The sequence below is a fragment of the Bidens hawaiensis genome, unplaced genomic scaffold (assembly GCF_021521415.1).
Source record: "Bidens hawaiensis isolate Kalapana, Puna unplaced genomic scaffold, B.hawaiensis_p1.1 tig00013519_1, whole genome shotgun sequence".
NCBI lineage: Eukaryota > Viridiplantae > Streptophyta > Magnoliopsida > Asterales > Asteraceae > Bidens > Bidens hawaiensis.
In genome coordinates this window covers 269,470-294,793 of record NW_027492147.1, presented here as the reverse complement: position 1 = coordinate 294,793, position 25,324 = coordinate 269,470, and the positions used below count along the sequence as shown (strand labels likewise).

General features: G+C 40.1%; 1 protein-coding gene and 1 pseudogene across 2 annotated transcripts; one reads left to right on the top strand and one right to left on the bottom strand.

Moving 5' to 3' along the window:
- Window positions 1–3,793: 3,793 nt before the first annotated feature.
- On the top strand, window positions 3,794–7,558 carry LOC143544306 (G-type lectin S-receptor-like serine/threonine-protein kinase At4g27290). The gene is made up of 7 exons (XM_077036431.1): window positions 3,794–5,092; window positions 5,182–5,322; window positions 5,547–5,704; window positions 6,045–6,255; window positions 6,343–6,580; window positions 6,650–6,803; window positions 7,157–7,558. The coding sequence occupies exons 1-7, from the start codon at window positions 3,805–3,807 to the stop codon at window positions 7,460–7,462; spliced, it is 2,496 nt and encodes an 831-aa protein (XP_076892546.1). The 5' UTR covers window positions 3,794–3,804; the 3' UTR covers window positions 7,463–7,558.
- Window positions 7,559–19,567: 12,009 nt separating this feature from the next.
- Window positions 19,568–23,295, bottom strand: LOC143544309 (G-type lectin S-receptor-like serine/threonine-protein kinase At4g27290; annotated as a pseudogene). Its single transcript, XR_013137232.1, has 7 exons — window positions 21,903–23,295; window positions 21,679–21,813; window positions 21,271–21,434; window positions 20,765–20,975; window positions 20,442–20,678; window positions 20,219–20,369; window positions 19,568–19,896 (listed from the first exon to the last, which is right to left on the bottom strand). The product of XR_013137232.1 is annotated as a G-type lectin S-receptor-like serine/threonine-protein kinase At4g27290 (transcript).
- Window positions 23,296–25,324: the final 2,029 nt, after the last annotated feature.

Here is a 25,324-nt window from a genome sequence, read left to right as displayed (position 1 = left end):
GCCAGACGTATTTTCTATATTGGGGGGGGGGGGGGGGGTATCGACAATGCTTCAGCCCAGTTAACCCAACCTCAAATAAGGCATCCAAGTATTGAATTCATGGCCACATTCGACTAGTCTGAGACGAGCAGATTTGTTCAGACCTTAGTTGGAGATAAACAATTAATAGGATCAGTTGTTTGATATTTGGTTATATTCATGATTCGTTGCTTTTTGTCAATTGATATTTCAATTGCTTGTTTTGGACATTACTTAATTATTATCCATTAGACGTCTTTCTAGTAATGCAATTAACAATTTCATCAAATATTAAGTGTGGTGTTGTCATTGAAACAAATCAAAATTATGCTAAAACTAACGCAAAATAGGTAATAAAACTAGCTTAATGTGGTTCTTATAATTGGGTCAGTTTATTATACAAAGTAAAACAAAAATAAGAAAGATGAGAAAATTTGTGGCAACATAAGAAAAACTAATGTTTCTTCCGTCTTTCTCGTTCTCAAAGAAAAAAGATAATTATGTCTTTTTGTTTTTCAATGTATCTTTTGTTTATTTTCGTCATGGATTGTGTCTTTTTTATATTATGTTATATTACTCAATATTATGTTTTATTTTGTGATCTATTGTGTCTTTTTGTATTTATAATTGTGTCTTTTGTTAATTTTCATCATTGTGTCTTTTATCTCGAAATTGTGTGTTTTCGTCGATTTTTTTTGAACCTGAATGACATGAGAAACATTTTGTTTTTTAAAATTTTTTATTATTTTATTTATATTTTGAGTTATGATTTTTTATTATTTTTTTGAGTGATTTTTTGTGCGCTCATAAATTCTTCTCATATCTCTCATTTTTGTCTCTATTTGTATTTTAACTTTACCCCTTATAATTTGGGTATCAGGTCGAAGACGAGAATTCATTGTGAGTGCCCTTAGCGTTAGGAATGAGATCGGTACCGTACCGATTTCGAAAATAACGATCCCGAAAATCATAAATTTTTGGTACCGTTACCGAAATGTTCGGTTCAATATCGGTTCGGTACCGGTACGGACCTAGAACGGTACCGGTATTTAAGGTAAAATTCAGGAAATACGAGTATTGTACTGCACCGGTCTAGAAAACTCAAAACTTTTGTACTGATTCGGTACCGACGATACCAAATCGATACCAACTTCGATACCGATACCGTTACCGGTACCAACCAGTACCAATACCGAATTTACTCATCTCTACTTAGCGTAGAGATTTGGAGGTTCGGATTGGGTGGAATATGGTTTATTGGAATTTGTGGTAACTTTAAATTAATATTTAATCTTTGGTGTTTGTTTACCAGGAATATTCCTAATATGGCCCTTTTTAAAAAAGAGAAAATGGTATTTAGCCCACAAATATTCAAAATTCCCAAAATGGATCAAAAAATATGGACTGGGGCGACACATTGGGATCAAATATGTAATCTAACATGGCCGGCGAAAATTTTAAAAATGTTGAGGGAGCAGGCCAAGTTTGGGAATAATGTTGATGGACACGGCAAAAAAATTGATAATCTTGAGGGAGCCGTCCGTATTTGCTCACTAAATCTTCTTCTAAAAAGCAGTCTTCCCATATGGTTTTTTATATTTCCTACCTGATCTGTACAAAATTTCAAAATCTTGAACATTGTTCCTTTTTAATTTCGTCTTGGAAGTCGCATTTGAGAGGAATGTATTCTAAGGAGACAAGATCTACATTTTTCTTTTTATAAGTTGGAATTCCGTCCACACCGACAAAATTTATTATTTAAAATTCGTCCACACCGACAAGAATTAAGTTGATTCCATCCACACTAACACTTAAATCTTAAATATGTTGAATCCTACCGGTTTAATATAAATATATTTGATATAAATATTCCGTCCACCAACCGTCATTAGCATAAACATCCGCTGTCTCACCAAAACGAATACTACTCACCTCAATATATGCAGGTTTTAGTCGTATTTTTTCGGCCTTCACAAACTCTCGAGGAGGCCCGTACTTATCATTTTCGAGCAAGGTACGGAATTGAACAATATACTCGTTCCCGAACGTTGAGAGATTATGTGACCATCGTAATAGGAACCAATGAACCCGAGACCCATATCAATAACCTCTACACGATCTCCCCTCTTAAACTTCACGATTTTGGATTGAGACATCAAGAGATGAAAATTTGTGTCAGGAAATGAAGAATCAAAATATATCTTATAAGAATATAGGATTTGGACGGACCAGGAAGGAAAAATTATAAATCTCGTCTCCTTGGAACAAATTCATCTCGAATGCTTCTCCCAAGACGAAATTAAAAAGGAACAATTTTCAAGATTTTGAAAATTTGTACGCATTAAGTAGGAAACATAAAAAAACCGTCAGGGAAGACTGCTTTTTGAGAAAAAGATTTAGTGAGAAAATATGGACGGCTCTCTTAAGATTCTCAAATATTTTGGCCATGTCCATCAACATTATTCACAAACTTGGCATGCTCTCCAAAGATTTTTTAAAATTTGGCCAGCCATGTCAGATTACGAATCTTATCGCAATGTGTTGCGGCCTAGGGCTGTCAATTTATGAGACAGACCTGTTAACACAACACGAAACGGGTTTTAACAGGTTTGGGTTTGAGCTTAACAGGTTTCGTATCCTAAACAGGTCGACTTGTTTAAGACATGTTTAAATTCGTGTTCTAACAGGTTAAACACCTATTAACCTGTTAGTAACCTGTGTAGAATTTTATTTTAAAAAATAAACATATAGACACTCCTAAAGTCTTAAAATTAAAGTCACACTTACAAACGACATTTCATTAATGCTCATCTGAACCTAATATTATGATTCTTCATGGATGTTATGCTTTGCTTATATGGTTTTTTGTTTTAAGTATACTATGGATTTGTCGTCTTTTGTTTCAAGTATGTTACAAATTTTTGGTTTTTTGTTTCAAATATGTTATGAATTATCTATTAATTAAAACTTTTATAATCGTTTTGAATATTTTGGATTCGTTACACATGTATTATTCATTGTGTCTTTAAACAGGTCTTAACAGCTTAACTTGTTACTAAACAGGTTCGTGTTTGAAAAAAAATGACACGAATAGTTATCGTGTCGTGTTTGTGTTTAGCACAACAGATCATGGTGTCTTATCTTATCGTGTCCGATATGTTATAACATCCCAGTCCATATTTTTTGGTCAATTTTGTGAATTTTGAACATTTGTGAGCAAATACTATTTTATCTCTCTTAAAAAAGGACCATATTAGGAATTTTTCGTGCATCTAGCTTTTTGATTTTATTTTTTTGAGCGTGCTAGCTTATTGGCAGTTGCCATATTTGCTGGTTAATAAATTGGTCCCATGTGCTCGTTAAGATCGAACAAATTTGGAACGATTGATAACATTAAAACTTAGTAATTAAATTATTGTTAAGTATAAAGCACACAAACTTTAGTAATTGTTTTTAGGAGACATAACTTTGATCAATAGTATTTCAAAAGAAAAAAAAAACAAAAAACAAAAACAAAAACAAAAAAATAAAATAAAAAACTAACACCACCAATTTCACACACAACTTTCTTTAGAAACGCGTACATGATAAAACCCATGAAAGAAAACCATAGGCGTAAATGATACTCCATAGGACCCACCTTGACATTTATACTAACTTGTTTGTCCAACTAAGTTGACTTTTATTTGTCATTTTCAGAACCTAATCAGCTTGCTTTTATTTTAAAGTTGGTAAATTTGTTTTTATTTTAAGGCCTTATACTGATACGTTAATGGAGGAAAGAAGATGATCAAGACCATGTTGATCTTTTCATTCCTTGTTGTACTTTACGCGTCAGTAACTTCAACCTTTGCTGCAGACATCATATCCGCAAACCAAACCATTAGATATAATGAAACCATCGTTTCCCAGCACGAAACCTTCGAACTTGGTTTCTTTCGCCCCGGTAACTCCACGAATCATTATGTCGGAATTTGGTACAAGAAAATTCCCATCCAAACGGTTGTATGGGTAGCCAACCGAAACACACCCCTCACCGGTACTTCGGGCGAGCTAACTCTCACCCTTCAGGGAGTTTTAATTATCCGAAACGCCACCACCGGCAATGTCATATGGTCATCAGGAAACTCGTCATCAGCTACGTCGGTTAAGAATCCGATTGGTTGGCTATTAGATACAGGCAACTTTATAATTCAAGAGGAAGGTGAGGACGTCAATCAAGAAGATCCCATATGGCAAAGTTTCGACTTTATGACCGATACTATACTTCCGGGAATGAAGCATGGCAAGAATTTGGTAACTGGAATTGAAAGACACCTCACCTCATGGAAATCCAAAGATGATCCTGCTTCGGGTGAGTTTTCTGATTGGATTGATACCAGAGGTTACCCTCAGCTGATCATAAGGGAAGGTGCAAATATAAGGTTCCGTGGAGGTCCATGGAATGGAGTCAGCTTCACCGGAGCTCTTAGCTTGAAACCGAACCAGCTTTTCAATTTCACGTTTGTTCTTAACCATAGAGAAATTTACTTCCAATTTAATCTATTAGACCCTTCACTTTTGTTGAGACTGGTACTACAACCAAGTGGTACTTCAGAAGGCTTGATATGGATTGATAGAAAACAAGAATGGAGCCTTTTAACGGCCCCACAAATAGATCGATGTGATCAATACGCGGTGTGTGGGTCATTTGGGAGCTGTAACATCGACACCTCCCCGGTTTGTTTGTGTTTGAAAGGATACGAACCCACAAATCCTGATCAGTGGAGGAAAACAGATTGGTCACAAGGGTGTCGACGTACTATCCCTTTGGATTGTAGCCCTGGAGAAGGGTTCAACAAATATACAAATCTAAAGTTACCTGACACTTCGGAGTCGTGGTATAACCAGACCATGACCCTTGCAGAATGTAAGCAGGAGTGTAAAAGCAATTGTTCGTGCACTGCTTACACAAACTCGAATATCTCAGGGACTGGGAGTGGTTGCTTGTTATGGTTCGGTGACCTAATTGATATCCGGACGTTTGCCGAAAATGGGGACACTCTTTATATACGGGTCTCGGCTTCTGAATTAGGTAATTCGAAACAATAGCTTTATTCTCGTTACTAACTTCATTAGTATTTGTCTAAATGCCACCTAATAAGACATTATGTTTTGACACAGAGTCAATAGAAAACAGTAAAAGAAGCTCACACTCATGGACAAGAGTACGAGTTATTGCCCTCATAGCATTTGGAGTCATGGCCATACTAGTTTCATTATGCTTATTTTACTGTTTTTATCGAAAGAAGCAACAGCACCAAGGTATTTCTCTACTTATGAACAAGTTCAGCTTATGCTATCATTATTTTTATGTTTAAAAAACAAATATAAATTATATCGCATAGATTCCGCTAAATTGTTTTATTAAACAGTTTAACGTCTCCAAATAATCATTTTTGTGGCACCAATATATTATAAACAATTTCGCTGTTTCAAAGAAAATGTTTCTACTCGACCAACCTAACGTTGTCCATTCAACCTGACAGGAGCACCCGCAAACGAATGGGGATGCGATCCTGAAGATAGAAGTGGTGATGAAGATCTTGAGCTACCGCTATTTGGCTTGTCTACACTACTTGCAGCGACAAACAACTTTTCAGTGGACAACAAACTTGGAGAGGGCGGTTTTGGACCCGTTTACAAGGTGTGTATCCATAACCCCATGCACTTCCGTGTAGTTCTATTAGATGATTCGTAGCAACATGCTTCTGTGACAAGTCGCGGGATGATCCAACACTGCTGCAATGCAGTTGTGGACTAGATCAATCCCATTGGTTTGTCAAATAACATAATACATTGTCTATAGTTCAGTTTATATTTCATACTCATATTATTCTTGTGGTGATTCGTGATCGAAGAGCGTTTAGTGATTTGACCAATAATAAAATTAAAAAAAATGGAGAAAGGTTAGATACAAATATGTAATCTGCGAGTATGTATAGAAGTCTCTTTTTTTCTTATGATATTTATAAGTTAAGTTTTAGGGTGTACTTGAAGATGAGCGTGAAGTAGCAGTGAAGCGGCTAGCAAAAACATCCACACAAGGACTTCACGAGTTCAAGAATGAGGTCATCTTGATATCTAAATTACAACATCGCAATCTTGTTAAGCTCTTGGGCTGCTGCCTAGATGGAGTCGAAAAGATGTTAATATATGAATACATGCCAAATAAAGGCCTCGATGCATTCATATTTGGTAAATGGAACAACATCAAAAAGTTCTTTAAAAAGTTTAAATCAACAAAATACATAAACGAGAACTAAATATTCCAAGTATTCACAGATAAATATCAAAGTAAACTCCTTGACTGGACTGCACGTTACCACATTATCAATGGAATTGCTCGTGGACTTCTTTATCTTCATCAGGATTCTCGGCTTAGAATCATACATAGAGATCTCAAAGCCAGCAATATTCTACTTGACAAGGATATGAACCCGAAGATATCAGATTTTGGAATGGCAAGAACTTTTAGAGGAAATCAGATAGAGGCAAACACGGATAGAGTGGTTGGAACATAGTGAGAGTCTACCCTTACCTCAATTGAATTTATTTTGTGAGTGATGTACATTAACTTCAAATCTTACAGTGGCTACATGGCACCAGAGTATGCTGCTGGAGATGGTATATTTTCGATAAAATCTGACGTATATAGCTTTGGCGTACTAATACTGGAAATTGTGTCCGGAGAAAAAAATAGAGGGTTCGTCCACAAAGAACATTCAAACAACCTTATTGGACATGTAAGTTCGGCCTATAATTTTGAAACTACAAATTGTATAAATGGATAAAAAAAATCTTTAGAATTTTTCATGTTTTGTATAATTGTGTTGGTCTTAGTCTTCTGAAATATAAATTACCCAATTTTGATAAAATTGATTAAAGGATGTTAAAATGAAGAGTGGCAGTTTGTGAAAACTATAAACATGTTAAAAGACTTTTTTCTTCATACAATGGTTAACTTTGAAGATTACCCGAAATGAAAACATCTTTATAGTTCTATCCCATTTATAAATGAGAAGAAAGTTGGTTTCTTTCTAATGCAATATGTATTTTAGAAACAACACAAAAGACTCGTGTTCATTGTTGTTTACAGGCATGGGGACTACAAAGTGAAGGCAAATCCTTGCAGTTAGTTGCTAAATGTCTAGGGGAATCAATCAACGTGTCTCAGGTACTACGATCAATCCATGTTGGTTTATTGTGTGTACAACGTCAACCAGAAGATAGACCAACTATGACTTCTGTGATCCTAATGTTGGGGGGCGAGAGTCCATTAGCTTCGCCCAACGAACCAGGATTTTATGTTGGAAAAGCTAAGCAGGATGATGCTCAATCTTCAAGTTCATATGGAACAAGTTCTAACAATGAACTGAGCATTACAATGCTTAATGGTAGATAAAAATTAAAGTTAGATGTACTAAAAAGAAACAACTCCTTACTATAAGCTTATCAAGCATTTCGGATTCATCCACATAACTTGTATTACCGTGTAAAAAATGTGAGCTTTCGTTTTTCTTGCCACTTGTGAGGATTTGGATATTGTAAAACACCCCTAAAATCCAAGCAATTTTCGCATTGTAAAATTATATGTGTGTGTATAGATGAATTATACTAATAAAGCAACTGTGCTTAAGATGCCTAAGAAGGGCTAGTAACTTGAATACTTTATTTGGCATATTTATTCGGCAATGTCTCTGGCTCCCTGACAGCTCCATTTATAATCATGTAATCCTTTTCTCCATACTTCACTTTGGCAAATATTAATCACACGGCTAGCAACCTTGATCACACGGGAGCGCGCTCTTGTTTTTTGACATAATTATTACAACCTTTTCTTGCCATTTCAAAAATGACAGCTCCATAAACATGTAAACTTTATCTCCATTCTTCACTTTGGCATATATTAATCATGTTATAACCTCTTGATTTTCCCTTTGGTTATCAGCTAGCTAGCTTAACTATATATTCGCCTAAACATCTTCTCATTCAGTTCAAGCCTAGTGCACCAAAAGAAAGAAAAGAGTGCATAGACATCAGAAAAACAAAAACCTTCAATATCATAACTGAAGAAACACTAATGGACCCCGGGGCAGATTACGGGTAATCTGGGGGTTAAATAGATGTTTCCCACGAGGGGTTAGATCCGGCAAAGATGGTTCTTCTGATAACCTGCAAAACAGACACCGTGAGCTCGTCACTGAGAAGGGGGGGGGGGGGGGGTACCTCCTTGTGACCACCCTCCGGCGTGAGAATCAGACTAGATTGCTCTTGAATATAAGTGTATATTAAGAGATTGCTAGAGCAGTTATCAGGTATATGATATAAGATACAAGATAGTATATGATAAGATGAGATGATCATACCATTTGGGGTATTTATAGCCAAAGGTAGGTTTCCAAGAGGGTATAGCCGGCTGAATAGTATTCCTGTTCTACCAACTGTGGCCTACGCACGTGCCATGCTGGTAGTTGGTGGGTAGGCAGCGGCTGACAGTGACCAGGCCTGCTGTGTACTATTCCTTTTCCACCAACTACAGGCTATGCACGTGGTATGACAGGAGTTGGTGAGTAGGTAGCGGCTAATAGTGACATACAGTACAAGAGCATGCTGCTCGCCATGCTGTTGTCAATGAGCTGTCGTATCTTTGGTCAGATCTTTTGCCCATACCTCGTCAGGTACAGTACAAAAGATCTTTCAGTATCGTACGGACTGGCTCATTTGGGCGGGAGTATTCCCCCTCCCGCCTTTGTGCGGGATTGTTCCCGGCTTGCTCATTCCTTCTTCAGGTGACTACTGAATTATTATGTGTTAAGCCTTGTGCGTGTAGCCTTGCTGCGCGGGTAGCTTTCCCTGATGGCTGGTATCCGTAACTACGGGAACAGGCGGAGTACTTGGAAACCATTGGGAGGCGTTTCCTGCGGGAACAGCTAGCGTACTACGCGTAAGGACGTCACGTCTCTGAGCATGGTGGGTCCTGCCGATCCAGTTGGTTTCTGCGCAGACGTCTCTCTTTGAGGTGAGTCTTGCGAGTTTGGTCTTTGCGCAGACGTCCCTCTTTGAGGTGAGTCTTGCGGGTCCAACTGCGCAGACGTCTCTCTTTGAGGTGAGTCTTACGGGTCCAACTGGGCTCTGCTGGGACCTACCTCTTCAAGTCCCCCCAGTCCAATGTTCTTCTCATGAATGTTTAATAAAGTGAGGTGAACTTTTAGACTTAAGCAAAGGGTTTTTGAAAAGGTTTTAGTTTTAAGGTTTTCCATGGGGATTTTTCCCGCGGAAGTCCTAATGTCACTTGAAGGAATTCCCGACTTTCCTGCTTGATCTTTGGGTATGATGCGGGTAGGTCTGTAACCTCCTCGCAAGTCAGGAGCGTTGAGTCCTAGTTGCGTGGATTCTCCATGAGGTTTTGATAGTTTTGAACATAGTGATCAATTATGTTAAAACCACCAATTCCATCTTGAAGCTTCAAACAATCTAGTTCTCGACGTTCCTGCTATGCGGGGATGTTATTCCCGTTTCCCCAAGCATGGCCCAGAAGATCCTTCTTGGTTTCATTTCCCTGCGGAGTGCTAAGTATGTGAAGGGTTTTGCCTTGACACTGTACCCGCACTCGTCTTATAGTTACTTTACTTCTAAGGTATTCCTGGCGTCAATTCCCTGCAGGTGCTAGGTATGTGAAGGGTTTTGCCTTGACACTGTACCCGCACCCGTCTTATAGTTACTTGGTTGCCGAGTTATTTTTGGCTTCAATTCCCTGCAGGTGCTAAGTATGTGAAGGGTTTTGCCTTAACACTGTACTCGCACCCGTCTTATAGTTACTTGGTTGCCAAGGTAAGGGGTATTTTCCCGCTTACTTTTGAATCTTTGGGACTTGCGTTATAAACGTTACATGACTTGCGCATGCATATTTTAGCTTATTTTAGCAATTTTCCCAGTGTTTTGGATAAGTTAACCGTTCGACGCGCGGTTGTCAATAGGTTCGGTTTCCTCTCATGATTTGTGCGGTTAGGACCGGAACTTTCATTTAGTGGGATGACCAAAGTTTACCTATGACTGACCTGCGTGAAGGTTTGCCGTTTTTTGGGTTTATGCGGGTTTTACCGCCTTCCCCACGCAACGGTTTTCTTTCACTTATGTATGCGGTGAAGACCGGCATATCCGTGTGGAAAGTTAAAAGTATAAATGTAAAATCATCAACGTCGATGTTCTAAGGAGAATCATTTCCATTAGAAGTGGCTCTGGGCCTTTACAAATTTGGAATTGATCTACATGTAACATTTGCGTAATTGAGCTCCGTTCCATGTTCGTGGGACGGGAGTGCCATCGAGCCTTTCGAGCCGGTATGCGCCCTTTCCCAGTACTTGTTTGATAACGTACGGACCTTCCCAGACAGGGGTCAGCTTTCCTGGGCGCTCTTGGTTCGAAGCCTCGTTGTTACGCAATATGTAGTCTCCTACGTTGAAGTTGCAGAGTTTTACCCGCGTGTTGTAGTACTTTTGCATTTGTCGTTTGTAGTTCTCTTCACGCGCTGCGGCTAAGTCTCTGCGTTCCTCGGTTAGCATGAGGTCTAACCGTCTTTCCGCATCATTGTCCTCTGGATGAATCATGACCCTTGGTGAGGGTAGACCAATTTCGACCGGGACCATGGCTTCAGTGCCGTGAGTGAGGCTGAACGGGGTTTCTCCCGTACTTGCCTTTTTCATCGTTCTGTGTGCCCAAAGTACGTGTGGAACTTCGTCCACCCAGCCGGATCTGTGTTCCAATAGTCTTCTCTTTATGCCGTCGACGATGCTCCTATTTGCTCTTTCCACCTCACCATTACCCTGCGGGTGTGCCACCGAGGTAAAGGTGTGGGTGATTTGAAGTTCTTTAAGCCACTGTTGTAGCTTCTTGTCAGCAAAGTTGGTGCCGTTATCGCTCACCAAATTCTGTGGAAGCCCGAAACGACAAATGATAAATTCCCAAATGAATTTTTTGATATGTTTCGCGGACGTTTGGGCTAAGGGTTTTGCCTTTATCCACTTGGTGAAGTAGTCGATGGCAACTACTAGAAACTGGACGTTCCCTACTGCTGTGGGAAATGGGCCTGTCACGTCGATGGCCCACTTCTGAAATGGCCATGCAGAGGTGACTGGAACAAGTTCATTCTTCGGGCGATGCGTGTTGGGTGCGTAGAGCTGACAAGACCTGCACTTTCTGATGTATGCCAGCGCATCCGTATGCATCCCCGGCCAAAAGTATCCCGCGTTGTTTAGCTTAGCTACAACTGCGCGTGGACCTGCATGTATCCCACAGATGCCTTCGTGTACTTCCCTTAGGAGGTAGTTGGCATCTTGGTCGTCAACGCATCTGAGGAGAGGGCCAAGAAAGTTACGTCTGTAAAGGATGTCATCGATGAGTTGATAATTCAGTGCTTTACAGCGTAGTTTTCTTGCCTGTGTTTTTGACTCTGGTAGTATACCCGCCGCAAGGTAATTTATTATTGGTGTCATCCACGTTTCCATGCCGGTTTGGATGACACAGACTTCCTTGTGTGGGACTGATGGTGCTCCAAGGAGTTCAATGCGGATGTCCTTTCCCAAGTGGGTGAAAGCTAATGACGCAAGCTTGCTTAACGCATCCGCAGATTTGTTTTCGCTGCGCTTGACGTGTATGACTTTACAATCATTAAAATCGCGCATGAGGGTTTTTGCTTGAGCGAGGTACAGGGCCATTGTGTCGTTCACGGCCGTGTACGTCCCGTTTATCTGATTGGCTACTAACATGGAATCCACATGGGCTTCCAAGTTCTTTACTCCCATTTTACGCGCAATCCTCAACCCTGCCAAGAATGCTTCATATTCAGCTTCGTTATTCGTACTTGGAAAGTCTAGTCGAATAGCATAGGTGTATTCTTGGCCTGCTGGGTTGGTAAGTTTTAACCCTGCGCCTGAGCCCTCGCTGCTGGCCGCTCCATCAGTGTAAAGTCGCCAGACATCATCGATGTCTTGTGCTGGAGAGGGTTGAGCCTCGTCCTGGCATTCTTTCTCCCGCGATGCGGGAACTTCGGCAATAAAGTCGGCCATGACCTGGCCTTTTATAGCTGGCCTTGGCTTGTACTTTATCGCGTATTCTCCCAATTCTATTGCCCATTTGGCTAGGCGTCCCGAAAGTTCGGGTTTGCCTAAAACGTTTGCAAGTTTGAAGTTGGTGAGAATAGTGATTGGGTAACCTTAGAAATATCGTCTTAGCCTGCGTGAAGCCTGTACAAGTGCTAAGACTAATTTTTCCAGGGTAGAGTACCGAGTTTCGACGTCTGTTAGGAGACGGCTAACATAGTAGATTGGCATCTGGATGCCTTTTCGCTCGACTAACAGGACGGCCCCGGTTGCTCTATCTGTGGCGGAGAGGTATAAGATTAATTCCTCTCCCGCTTCTGGTGCTGTGAGCATTGGGAGTTCGATCAAGCGTGACCGAATTTCCAGAAAAGCTGCTTCCGCTTCTGGTGTCCAGCGGAAGTGCGTTTTCTTTAGACAGTTTCTCAGCGTCGACACGAATGGGAACGACCTATCCGCATGATTTGCCAAGAAGCGGTTAAGTGCAACTAGGCGTCCGTTCAGTGTCTGAGCTTGCTTGATGGTAGTAGGTGATTCCATTTTGATAATGGCTTCGACCTTTTCAGGGTTCGCTCTGAAGCCATCTTTTGTAACGATGACTCGTAAGAACTTCCCTTCTTCCATCCCAAAGGAACACTTGCTCGGGTTGAGCTTCATGTTTATCCTTCTGAGTGTGTTGAATGTTTCTTCGATGTCTTTCAACATTGCTTCTGGGTCAAGGCTTTTGATGACCAGGTCATCCATGTATACTTCCAAGTTCCTCCCAATTTGGGCATGAAACTCTTTGTCCATCAGGCGTTGATATGTGGACCCGGCATTCTTAAGTCCGAATGGCATCATTTGATAACAGAATGTGCCATCGGGCGTCCGAAATGCGGTTTTGTCCTGATCGTCAACGGCCATGTGGATTTGATGGTACCCTTTATAGCATCAAGGAAGCATTTAAGGCGAAACGGTGCTAACGAATCTACCTTAAGATCAATTTCGGGTAACGGGTAACAATCTTTGGGGCATGCTTTGTTCAAGTCTTTGAAATCTATGCACATGCGCCATTGCTTGTTAGACTTCGGTACCATAACGGGATTTGCAACCCAAGTTTGATATCTGCTAACGCGTACGATGCCCGCGTCAAGGAGTTCCTTGACTTGGGTTCTACACGCGTTAGCTTGTTCCGCCCCCATTACTCTACGCTTTTGTATGACCGGCGTAAAAGCCGGGTCACACTTGAGCTTATGCTCTGCTTTACTTCGAGGTACACCAGTCATGTCTGCTGGTTTCCATGCGAAGATGTCAGCGTTTTTCTGTAGTAAGCGTTTGAGTAATGTACGCGTAGGATCAGTGATTGTTGGGCCAATGGTAACAGCCTGGTCAGGGTATTTGCCATTGAGGGCCCATTTTTCAGGTTCGGTGATGGTTGGTTTAGCCATTTTGGTTTGGGTTTAGATGAGACAGATGCGATGCATACCTGGGGGATACCGGTGATCATCGCTACACCCTCAGCAGTTGGCCATCCCATCATGCCGTGGACTGAAGATACCACGGCGTTGAATCTTGCCATCCCGTCTCTCCCGAAGAGAATATCGTATGTGTGGTGTGGCTTCCTCATTACGACGAAGTCCACATCTTCTGTGCGGGAGTGTTTCCCGTCCGTAAGAATGACGGGGAAAGATAGGATACCCAGGGGGGTGTTTGTGCTGCCGTCGAACCCTTCCATTGAGGCGTAGACCGTTTCCAGGCGTTCCTTGTCTTCGTCGTCTAGCTTGTCGAAGAACTGCCTGTACATAACCGTTGATGAGGCGCTGTTGTCAACAAAAGTGCGGGAAGTTATCTAGTGCCCCAGCTGGCTTTTGATGACGATAGGGCCTTCTTTGCTGGGTCCTCCTGGCACTCGCGGGAAGCGCACCTCAGCTTCTTTCCATGCGCATGGTTCTGTCGTCCGTCTTTTTCTTCCTCTGATGTTACCACGAACCATGTGAATGCTGATGTCAACGGGCTTTTGTCCGTTGCTTTTGTATCGGTTGTCATTCTTCCCTCTATTCCTGATTGATGCCACCAGGTGTGTAAGTTTGCCCTCCTTGACGAATGTTTCGATAATATCCCTCAAGGATGAACACTTCTCAGTGGTGTGACCCTTTGTGCCGTGGAAGTCACAGTATTTGCTCTGATCCGCGTCGGGTCGTTGCCGGACCGTTGGAGCTTTTGGCCATGGGAGTTTCTCAGTGGCAAATATCTCCGTGACGCTTTTGGTCAGCGGCGTCCACCTGGGGTGTCGGCTTGATGGGTGTGTATTACCCCTTCCGCCTACTAGGGAGCGAGAGCTGGATGAGGTGTCAAAGTTTACCCTTGACTGCCACATGCTTAGCTTCCTCTTTTTGTTTTGCCGGGCGGTCTGGACGTTGTTTTCTCTAGTCCTCTGCGTGTAGAAGTTTGTAGTCTGGGGCAGATTCCCACCCAGTTGCTTCTCCGTTTCGGCAAAGCGCTTGGCTGCCGTCATGATGGCATCCCATGTGGATGGCATGCCATCTTTACCCGTCAACGTGCGGAAAAGCTCTGGGTATTCGGCGCCTTGGATGAAAGCGGCGCGAACAAGGTCCTCGCTTATAACGCCCAGACTCAGCTTTTTCGAGTTAAAGCGGGTGATGAAGTCTAGTAAAGGTTCATCCTTATCTCTAACGCAGTTGAGGATCGTCCACTGTTCTTCAATATATTTCCTCTGTTGACTGAAGTGTTGGCTAAACTTGTGTTGGAAGTCCGCCCAATCATAGATGTGGTGGACCGGTAAAAGGTCAAACCACGCTCTAGCCGCTCCAACCAGTGTCATCTGGAACATATAACACCACGTGGGTTCCGTCCAGTTGCTGACGGTTGCCCCCGCTATGAATCTGTTCAGGTGATCATCTGGGTCGGATATACCATCATAAGTGCCGATGTTGGGCATCTGCTTGGCACTTTTCGGGGCGATTGCTTCCGCAATGTCCCTTGCAAACTTGGATGTTCCCGCGTTTGCAGCAGTTGGTCTGAAGGTTTTGGAGAAGTCACGTGGGTTTCCCCCCGTGTTCCTTTGTTTGAAGGTTTCTCCGAAATTCCTTCTCGTTTGGAAGTCCGTTTCCTTACGCTTCCCTTTCGCCTTAAGGCGAGGGTTTGCGTCGGTGTCGGATTCCTCCCGATCATCGTCCGAGGACTCGTAATCAGTGCTCATGTTGAGCTGTTGTCGAGTGCTTCCAAATTCGTCAGCCTGTTGGACGGAACGCAAGCGTTCGTCCAACTCAGCTTGGAATTCCTTCTGACGTGCCTCCGCCCACGCTTTAACTTGTTCAAGTGTTTGGCGGGGGAGTCTCGTCTGTTGTCCTTCCGCCTGTGTATTACTGAATCCCAGGGGATGGTTGTTTACTGCACTTGCCCTGGCTTGGGTAACCGGGGTAGTGTTCGTAAAATTTACTGCACTTGCCTCGGCTTGGGTAACCGGGGTAGTGTTCGTAAAATTTGTGTGCTCGCCGGTGTTCCCCCCAGTAGCTGGGGTTGTGGTTACCGGGGCTTCCTGGTAACTCGTCGGCCTTGGGACCGAAGTAACGTTAACCATCTTTCCAGAAGTTTTGAAAAAACTGGAGAAAAATTAGTTCTAGCTTTTATGCACGGATGGCGCCAATGAAGAAACACTAATGGACCCCGGGGCAGATTACGGGTAATCTGGGGGTTAAATAGATGTTTCCCACGAGGGGTTAGATCCGGCAAAGATGGTTCTTCTGATAACCTGCAAAACAGACACCGTGAGCTCGTCACTGAGAAGGGGGGGGGGTACCTCCTTGTGACCACCCTCCGGCGTGAGAATCAGACTAGATTCCTCTTGAATATAAGTGTATATTAAGAGATTGCTAGAGCAGTTATCAGGTATATGATATAAGATACAAGATAGTATATGATAAGATGAGATGATCATACCATTTGGGGTATTTATAGCCGAAGGTAGGTTTCCAAGAGGGTATAGCCGGCTGAATAGTATTCCTGTTCTACCAACTGTGGCCTACGCACGTGCCATGCTGGTAGTTGGTGGGTAGGCAGCGGCTGACAGTGACCAGGCCTGCTGTGTACTATTCCTTTTCCACCAACTACAGGCTATGCACGTGGTATGACAGGAGTTGGTGAGTAGGTAGCGGCTAATAGTGACATACAGTACAAGAGCATGCTGCTCGCCATACTGTTGTCAATGAGCTGTCGTATCTTTGGTCAGATCTTTTGCCCATACCTCGTCAGGTACAGTACAAAAGATATTTCAGTATCGTACGGACTGGCTCATTTGGGCGGGAGTATCCCCCCTCCCGCCTTTGTGCGGGATTGTTCCCGGCTTGCTCATTCCTTCTTCAGGTGACTACTGAATTATTATGTGTTAAGCCTTGTGCGTGTAGCCTTGCTGCGCGGGTAGCCTTCCCTGATGGCTGGTATCCGTAACTGCGGGAACAGGCGGAGTACTTGGAAACCATTGGGAGGCGTTTCCTGCGGGAACAGCTAGCATACTGCGCGTAAGGACGTCACGTCTCTGAGCATGGTGGGTCCTGCCGATCCAGTTTGTTTCTGCGCAGACGTCTCTCTTTGAGGTGAGTCTTGCGAGTTTGGTCTTTGCGCAGACGTCCCTCTTTGAGGTGAGTCTTGCGGGTCCAACTGCGCAGACGTCTCTCTTTGAGGTGAGTCTTACGGGTCTAACTGGGCTCTGCTGGGACCTACCTCTTCAATAATTAAAAAGGTCATATAAATGCAATCTAGGTTATCAAAAGGCATGGTTTCATTCTTTATTAAAGACCGGTGAACATTAAAAACCATAAATTTTGACTTTAAAAAATGGGTAGTAAGGGTCGAATCATTTGCTAGTTAACATGTACATCCCAACCCATTTTGACCCGTTATCAACATGTTGACCAACCATCGTTCCTACCTAACTACAAAAACACAACCGATATGATTTAAACAAGTTGGTCTTTGGGCCTTATAACATGAAACGAAACCTTTTGCTGCAATTAATATACCCTCTCTATGATTTTAAAGTGTGAACCACTTGACAATGAAATTAAAAAAATAAAAAACATTAAAAAAAAGGATATTATTTTAAATAAAAACATTAAAAACTTTTAGAGGGTGTTTGGGACTCTTTATTTTTACCATCCTACAACTTATTGTCATAACTCATAAGTTACAAAAGTATAATTTATGACTTTTCCCCCTCACAACTTTTAACTTATCTAAATACCTTATAACTTTTTGGAAAAGTAAGTCATAAGTTGCATAAAATAAGCAACCCCAAACACTCCCTTAACGTAAAAACTTAAATAAAACCCCAAGTCATTTTTATTAGAAAGCCTCCACCACCGCCGCCGCACCCTACAAGAACTCTGACCACTCAAATCTCCTTATGACCGACCATGTCTTGTTCATTGCTTGAAAACTTGGAGTTGACGATGATTGTTGTCAAAACCTAGATGGTGGCTATACATATTGGCATGGTGGTTGGTGACGGCAGAGTTCCCATGGGTTTTTATTAGGAGATAAATAATATAAGGTGGTGGGGCCCACGTATTAAAACTATTATTTATTAAAAATAAGTTGTTGAAATTACGTTCTTACCGATCACATTGAAGGACATGATGCCACTTAACTAAGATTTTAGAAGATTGTCAGTAAAAAGAGCTAAAGGTGAGACGATTTGTCATTTAAAGGACAGCAAGTGAAAGTGAACTTTTTAAAGGATTCGATCAATAAATTGGCTATGTTTAATACGCAAAGATTTTAATTTTGTCTAGTATATAAAAAATAATAATAAAACACTAGTTATAACTTGACCAAGCACATATACGACATCAAGTAGCTTTTTTTCTAATAGCAAATTTATTTTCACCTAAAATCCCTTTAACCTTGTAGTTACAAGCATTTGAATCCACAATCTTCATTCTAAAAGAGTGAACACCATACTGCTAGACCTAGATCAAGTAGCTAAAATAACATTTTCTTTGATACAAGAACCACTTCAGCTGCCTTCGTGAGAGCACACATGAAAGTGAGTAAGTCGTACTTTCACTTTTAAGTAGAATGAAATGTGAACAATTTATGAAAATAGCATTAAGTACTCAATTGGTACTTCAGTTTTAGGTGAATGAGCAAGTAAAATTGTATACAAGATAACCAAGCATGTGGGTTTTGTTCATCAGTAACTCACTTCTGAAAATCGATTGGATAACCATGATCCTATGCCTTCTCATTTTCAACTGTGTAGTTCTAAACTAGCTTTATGCAACACTTTTCATTAAGGCATTTTATCGAGCAACTCATATTCATACCTCAAAATGATATAGAAAGATCAATTTTTCTTCCAATTCACCCCAAATTAACATAAATTGATACCATGCCTCAACTGATAGGACTTGGTCTTACAGTACCGTAAACCAAATAACCGAGCCCAAAGATGACTGAAACCCGATGTTCCTCCTGATGCATGTCCTTGGTTTTGTACATTGGCACCTACCGGGGCGCATGTCAAACATGATGGGCTTTGTCAATCATATTAGATTGTTAGGTGAGTGATATTAGATCATGAAGAGCAATAATTGACCATGCATGTCTAAATGAAGTTAATGGTCATTATAGATTTTAATGGAACAGGCTTTATTACGCGTCACATTAACTGGTTAAATCAGGATAGATGTAGTGTGTAATACGTGATTAAAATGAGCAATAACAAAGCGTACATATCTTAATGGACCATATTAAACCTTAATAGTCATTATAAGTTTTACAAACACATAAAAGATATATTATTTTTAATTTTATGAGATGCACGGGTAATCTTAAAAAAAATATTATAATTTTTTTTAACTCCAATTCGTGAGATTCGTCAATAACTTATATGATGAAAATTAAAAATTAATTTTTCTCCTTTCAGGTTTCGTATGATATTGGTGGATTTTCCCATCGGTGATAGGCGTGGGCGAGTATAGACCGGGTAAGACCCACGAGACTCGTCAAACACGAACACATGAAACCTTGCTTATAGTTTAAGAGGCTCGGCTCTCCCGCATATCATATGAAAGTTAATCGGGTCCGTGCCTGAGAATGGATGTGAAGGATGACCCGCGAATGCGTTTATACTACATATTGTTGACGCAATGATCTTGTATTTATAGTTGATGCAATAATCATTTAAACTTCATATGGTGGATGTTATGAATATGTTGATCAGTGCTTATGACTTAAGATGGTCTATTAAGTGTTTAGGGATACATATGTGACATATGATTAAAACTAATAAAAAAATCACACGAACTACAAGACATTTTCATCTATATCATTATCAAAATTGAAGAGATTAATTAAAGTCTAATCATTGTGTCTTCCAACATGTTTAGTAGCCTTATAGCTAAAGTTGTTTCTACTAGTACACGCAACTTTAATTTTATCTACCACTCAACATTGTAATGCTTAGTTCATTGTTAGAACTTGTTCCATACGAACTTGAAAATTGAGAAGTATCTTGTTTAGTGTTTCCAACGTAAAATCCTGGTTCACTGGGTGAAGGCAATGGACCCTCACCCCTAAGCATCAAGATCACATTAGTCATAGTCGGTCGATCTTCTGGGTTACGCTGAACACACAACAAACCAACATGGGTTGACCGTAGAACTTGGGACACGTTAATTGATTCATTGAGGCACTTAGCAACTAATTGCAAGGATCTACCTTTATTATGAAGTTCCCATGCCTATAAAAAAAAGTGAAATCTAGTCATACATTTTGTTATTTTAAAGGCCCAATTGAAATAAAGAATGACATAGTTATTTTTATTTAGGTATCTTTTTCTTAAATGTAACTTACTCGTTCGCTAATGTTATTTGTAGGTATTCAAGTTTATGTGGCACAAACTATTGAAAAGTCATTTTGGCTAATCTTCAGAGGTTTTTAATAATATCATTCTTTTGGTTCATATTTATGGCTGATAACAAAGATTATAATTCAATTAGGAAAAAAATTTGAATATAGCCTATTATACTTTTCCATTTCAAAATTAAAAGGCAAAAACTTACATGTCCAATAAGGTTGTTACAATATTCAGTTTGGGCAAACCCTATGTTTTTCTCCCCAAACACGATTTCCAGTACTAATACGCCAAAGCTATATACGTCTGATTTTATCGAAAATATGCCATCTCCTGCATACTCTGGCGCCATGTATCCACTGTGAGGAATCAAAGTTAATGTAAGCGGTTTACTAAATAAATTGAATAAGGTTAGGGTGAATGATTCTCACTACGTGCCAATCACTCTGTTTGTGTTTGCCTCTATTTGATTTCATCCAAAAGATCTAGCCATGCCAAAGTCGGATATCTTCGGGTTCATATCCTTGTCAAGCAAAATGTTGCTGACTTTGAGATCTCTATGTATGATTCTAGCCTAGAATCATGGTGAAGATAAAGAAGTCCTCTGGCAATTCCATCAATAATATGGTAACGTGTAGGCTAGTCGAGTCGCTCACTTTGAGTTTTATCTGCAAATAGTTAGAATTATAGTTTAGGTGTTTGTTAATTTAATAATTTTCTAGGTTTTTCCTTCTTGTTCCATTTACCAATTTACCAAAAATGAATAAATCGAGGCTTTTGTTTGGCATATACTCATAGATTAGCATCTTTTCAGCTCTGTCTATGCAGCAACCCAAGAGCTTGACCAGATTTCGATGTTTCAGTTTGGATATTGAGATTACTTCATTCATGAACTCATCAAGCCCTTGAGTAGATGTTTTTGCTAACTGCTTCACTGCTATTTCCTGCCCATCTTGGAGTATGCCCTGAAACATAACATTTTTATATAAGTATCACATAAAAGCGTTCTATTCATCTTTAGAGATTACTTGTATGTTTACTTATTTCCTTTCACCACTTTCATTGTTATTTAGTTGTTGGGTATATCACTATCCATTTTTCTTAATCTCAAATCAGACAAGAAGAAATATAGGGTACATAGCTAACCAACAAGAAACAATAAGAAAAATTCATTTATGTGATCAATCTATTCCTCAGCCATAGTGTAACCGAATTCTTGTATCATCTGAGTCGACTACACAATATGGAGTCATATAATACCTTGTAAACCGGTCCAAAACCACCCTCTCCAAGTTTGTTGTTCAATGAAAAGTTGTTGGTAGATTTAAGTATTGTAGACAAGCCAAATAGTGGTAGCTGTAGATGTAGATCTTCATCACCACTTTTATTTTCCCGATCATGTCTCGAAATGTTTCCGGGTGTACCTGTGAAGTGGATAACCACAACGTTTAAAAGAAAACCACAACTTCTATTATAGGAACTAGTAACACTGCAGGTAGGTTCATACTTACATGTAAGTAACAAGCTAGATTGATTGGGTTATATGTGTTTCTTTGTAAGCTTCGGATTTATTGAAAAAAAACTATATTATATTATATGATTAGAGAAATTCTATTATTTTTACCATAATATTTGAAATTCATTTATTCTTAATTAGTAGAGAAATACCTTGCTGCTGTTGCTTCTTCCTATAAAGACGATAATATAAGCATACTAATGTAACCAAAAACACAAATGCTATGGGCACAATAACTTGTACTTTTTTCCCTGAATTTGAGCTTCTTCTACTGTCTTTTGTTGATTCTGCACGAAATCATAAGGCCTTAGTTATATTAACATTTAGAAACGTAATTATGGAGCTACTAACGAAAATATAAACTGTTTTTAATTACCTAACTCAGAAGCTGACAATCGTATATAAAGCGTGTCCCCATCTTCAGCATATGTTCTGATATCCATTAAGCCACCAAACCATAGCAGGCAACCACTACCAGCCCCTGATATATTCGAATTAGTGTAGGCAGTACACGAACAATTGCTTTTACACATCTTCTCACATTCGACAAGGGTCATGGTCTGGTTATACCACGACTCCCGAGTGTCGGGTAACTTCAAATTTGAATACTTGTTGAATCCTTCCCCAGGGTTACAGTCCAAGGGGACACTATGTCTACATCCTTTTGACCAATCTGTAATTTTCCACTGATCAGGAGATGTGGGTTCAAACCCCTTCAAACATTCACACACTGGGGACTTGTCAATGCTGCAGCTTGCAAATTGCCCACACACCGCATATTCATCACATATATCGTTTTGTCGAGCCAAAAATGGGTTCCATGCTTTCCTACTATCAATCCAAAAGAAGCGTTCTACTTGACCATTTACTTGTAAAACCAGCCGTGTAGTAACTGAAGTGTCTATAAGATTATATTGGTAGTAAATTTCACGCTGATTAAGAACAAATGTGAAGTTGAAAAATGGGTTCCGTCTCAATTGAGTAATTCCGCTAAACCTGAGTCCATTCCATGGACCTCCTCTCAACTTTAATTTCTGGGCTTCCCATAGGTTTAGCTGAGGGTAACCTTTGGTATCAATCCTGAAAGAAAATTCACCCAAAGCAGGATCATCGTCGGACTTCCAGGAGGTGAAGTGTCTGTCAATCCCCGTGATCAAATTCCATCCTAGCTTCATTCCCGGAAGTAAAGTGTCTGTCATAAAGTCGAAACTTTGCCACAAGGGGTTTTCTTGATTGATGTCCTCACCTTCCTCGTGAATTATGAAGTTGCCTGTATCTAGAAGCTGACCAATCGGATTCTTCACTGACGTGGCTGATAAGTTCCCTGACGACCATATGCCATTTCCCGTGGTGGCGTTTCTGAGAACTAAAACTCCCTGGAGGGTGAGAGTTAGCTCACCGGACGTATCTGTGAGTGGTGTGTTCCGGTTGGCTACCCATACATAGGTTCGTCTCGATATTTTTTTGTACCAAATCCCTACATAGAGGTTCTTGGAATTACCGGGGCTAAAGAAACCAAGTTCAAAGGTTTCTTGTGCGGAAACTATGGTTTCGTTATATCTTATGATTTGGTTTGCGGATATGGTATCTACAGAATACGTACAAGTTATTGACGCGTAAAGTACACAAAGTAAGACAACGATCAACCTGGTGGTCTTGGCCACTCTTTCCGCCATTAACAACGCATCAAGAAATTAAACTCGAAACTCCATGTAGACGTCTTCTTTCTTTTCAAACGGAATGTTATTTTATGATGCCATTCATGGTCAAATTAGTCCAAATAAAAGCATTCGTTGATTAATTCATTCTCATTTCAACACAATCTACAAGACAAAGTCATCAACCACTCCACAGAACATTATTCTATTTTTATTAAAACCATTAACTCGGTTAAGAGAGTCTTTGGAAACAAATTTGGGGTTGCCAAGTCAAAGCATCATCTTTTAACTAGTGTACAAATATGACCTTAATTAATTAGTGTTACTAGAAAAAGAAGTTGATAAAAGTCAGGTGGACGTCTATATGTCAAAGTCACGTCTGGATGACAGCATACACAACAAAATGTAAAGTGGATTTGTGATAGCTTTCTCACACGTTTCGACGAATATTTTGGTCGTAAATGATTTTACAACCAATTTCTAGGACCTAAAATATCTGGCCCAGATATCGATAACTTTCTAAAATGTCAATAAGTTTCTTAATGAAACAAACGATTACATAAGGCGCCATTATAGAGTGAATTCTAATTTTTGAATTTCAAACCTCATTTATATTTAAGACTAAAAATATGAATGTGCATTTATGCTAATTAAAGATGAAGAAGGAAGTCCAGATACACATGATGGGTATGTTTGGCAAAACTAGCTGGTGGCTGGTAGCTGGAAGCTGGTGACTGATGGATGGAAGCTGGTAGCCGGAAGCTATAGCTTTTAGATATATTTAGGTGGTTGGCAGAGTAGCTGGAGCTTTTCATAAAATGTATAAAATGACCAAAATGGGTATAACTAAAAAACAATAATATTAAATATAATTATTTTGGAAGGTTATTTAAGTAATTAAAATACTAAAAGCTTGTAGCTCTTTCTAAACGCTACTAGTTGGAGCTTTAAGCTTTAAGTTTTTTCTCATGACCTAAAGCTTCAAGCTCCTTCAACCAAACAAGGCTTTTAATTGAGTATGGGCTTTTTCTTAAAAGTTTGAAGCTTGAATCCCCTAAAAGCTCTTTGCCTAACATACCCGATATATACAATACCCAGACTATTTCCAGTTTCAACAACTATGGCCTTCCTTACGAGAATAATAGCCGAGACAAACAACTAATCATGAAAATTAAGCATACATTGTAGCCTCATTATAGGAAGTGAATTCTTCATGTAGCTACCTTTCAACATGGAATCGGTATTGGCTTTTTAGAGGAAATAAGTACGAAAGGTAAGAGTGTTAGTGAGTGAGAGAGCATACCTATTCTCTTCCGGTCGTCTAGTAGTTATAGTTGTGGGGAATAGGACTGATATCACTAATCACGCCTATTGGTCCCCATTTGGTGAAAACGGCCTAACGTAATATGATAGTGACATTGTCCCTTTGAGGGGTCCATAACGGACTGCGGAATTAAATGATGTCGGATCCAGGCATTCTTTTATGGAGTCTGGTTTACTTATTCGATGTGGTTTATTATTAAACTCGGGTTGCTCAAATCCCCCTAGTCCAGCGCTTAGTTTATAAAATAAAATTGGCGTTGGCTGAATTATAGAGTGGTTAATTTGATATTCTATGTTTTTGTTGTTTTTCGTTTCTCCTTTTTACGGTATTTACGCTGCGTTCCCGAGTCTCATTAAAGGGAAGAAAGGAAAAGAATTAAAAGGAAAGAAAAGGGTTTGTGTGTTCCCAAGTTTTTTTGGAAGGAAAGAAACATTATTTTGTGTTCCCAAGATTCATTAAAGGAAAGAAAGAAAAGGAAAGTAGGGGAAATAAAGAATAAAAGTAATGAAATATCTTTCTTTCCAAAATGAAAAGAATTGAAAGGAAAAGAAAGGAAAGAGGAAAATGAGAAGAAATGAAAAAGAATAGAAAGGAAATGAAAACTTTCCTTTCCTTTCCCTTATTAAATAAACTCGGGAACACAGTGTTAGTGTAAAGAAATGATATCTTCTGCTGCCTCTGTTGAAATTTAAGTTTAAAGAAAATATCAAATGCAATTGTATTTTCATTTACACTAGTTTTTTTTTCTGGTCCGTTGCACCAGGGCAACTGGGATTTGGTTATGTATCAATCGCGAATTCGGTTGGTTTTGGTTAC

Coding starts and splice junctions, on each gene's coding strand:
- LOC143544306 (XM_077036431.1), top strand. CDS start 3,805: ATGATCAAGACCATGTTGATCTTTTCATTCCTTGTTGTACTTTACGCG. Junction 6,581..6,649: donor GATAGAGTGGTTGGAACATA/GTGAGAGTCTAC, acceptor CAAATCTTACAG/TGGCTACATGGCACCAGAGT. Junction 6,804..7,156: donor CAAACAACCTTATTGGACAT/GTAAGTTCGGCC, acceptor TGTTGTTTACAG/GCATGGGGACTACAAAGTGA.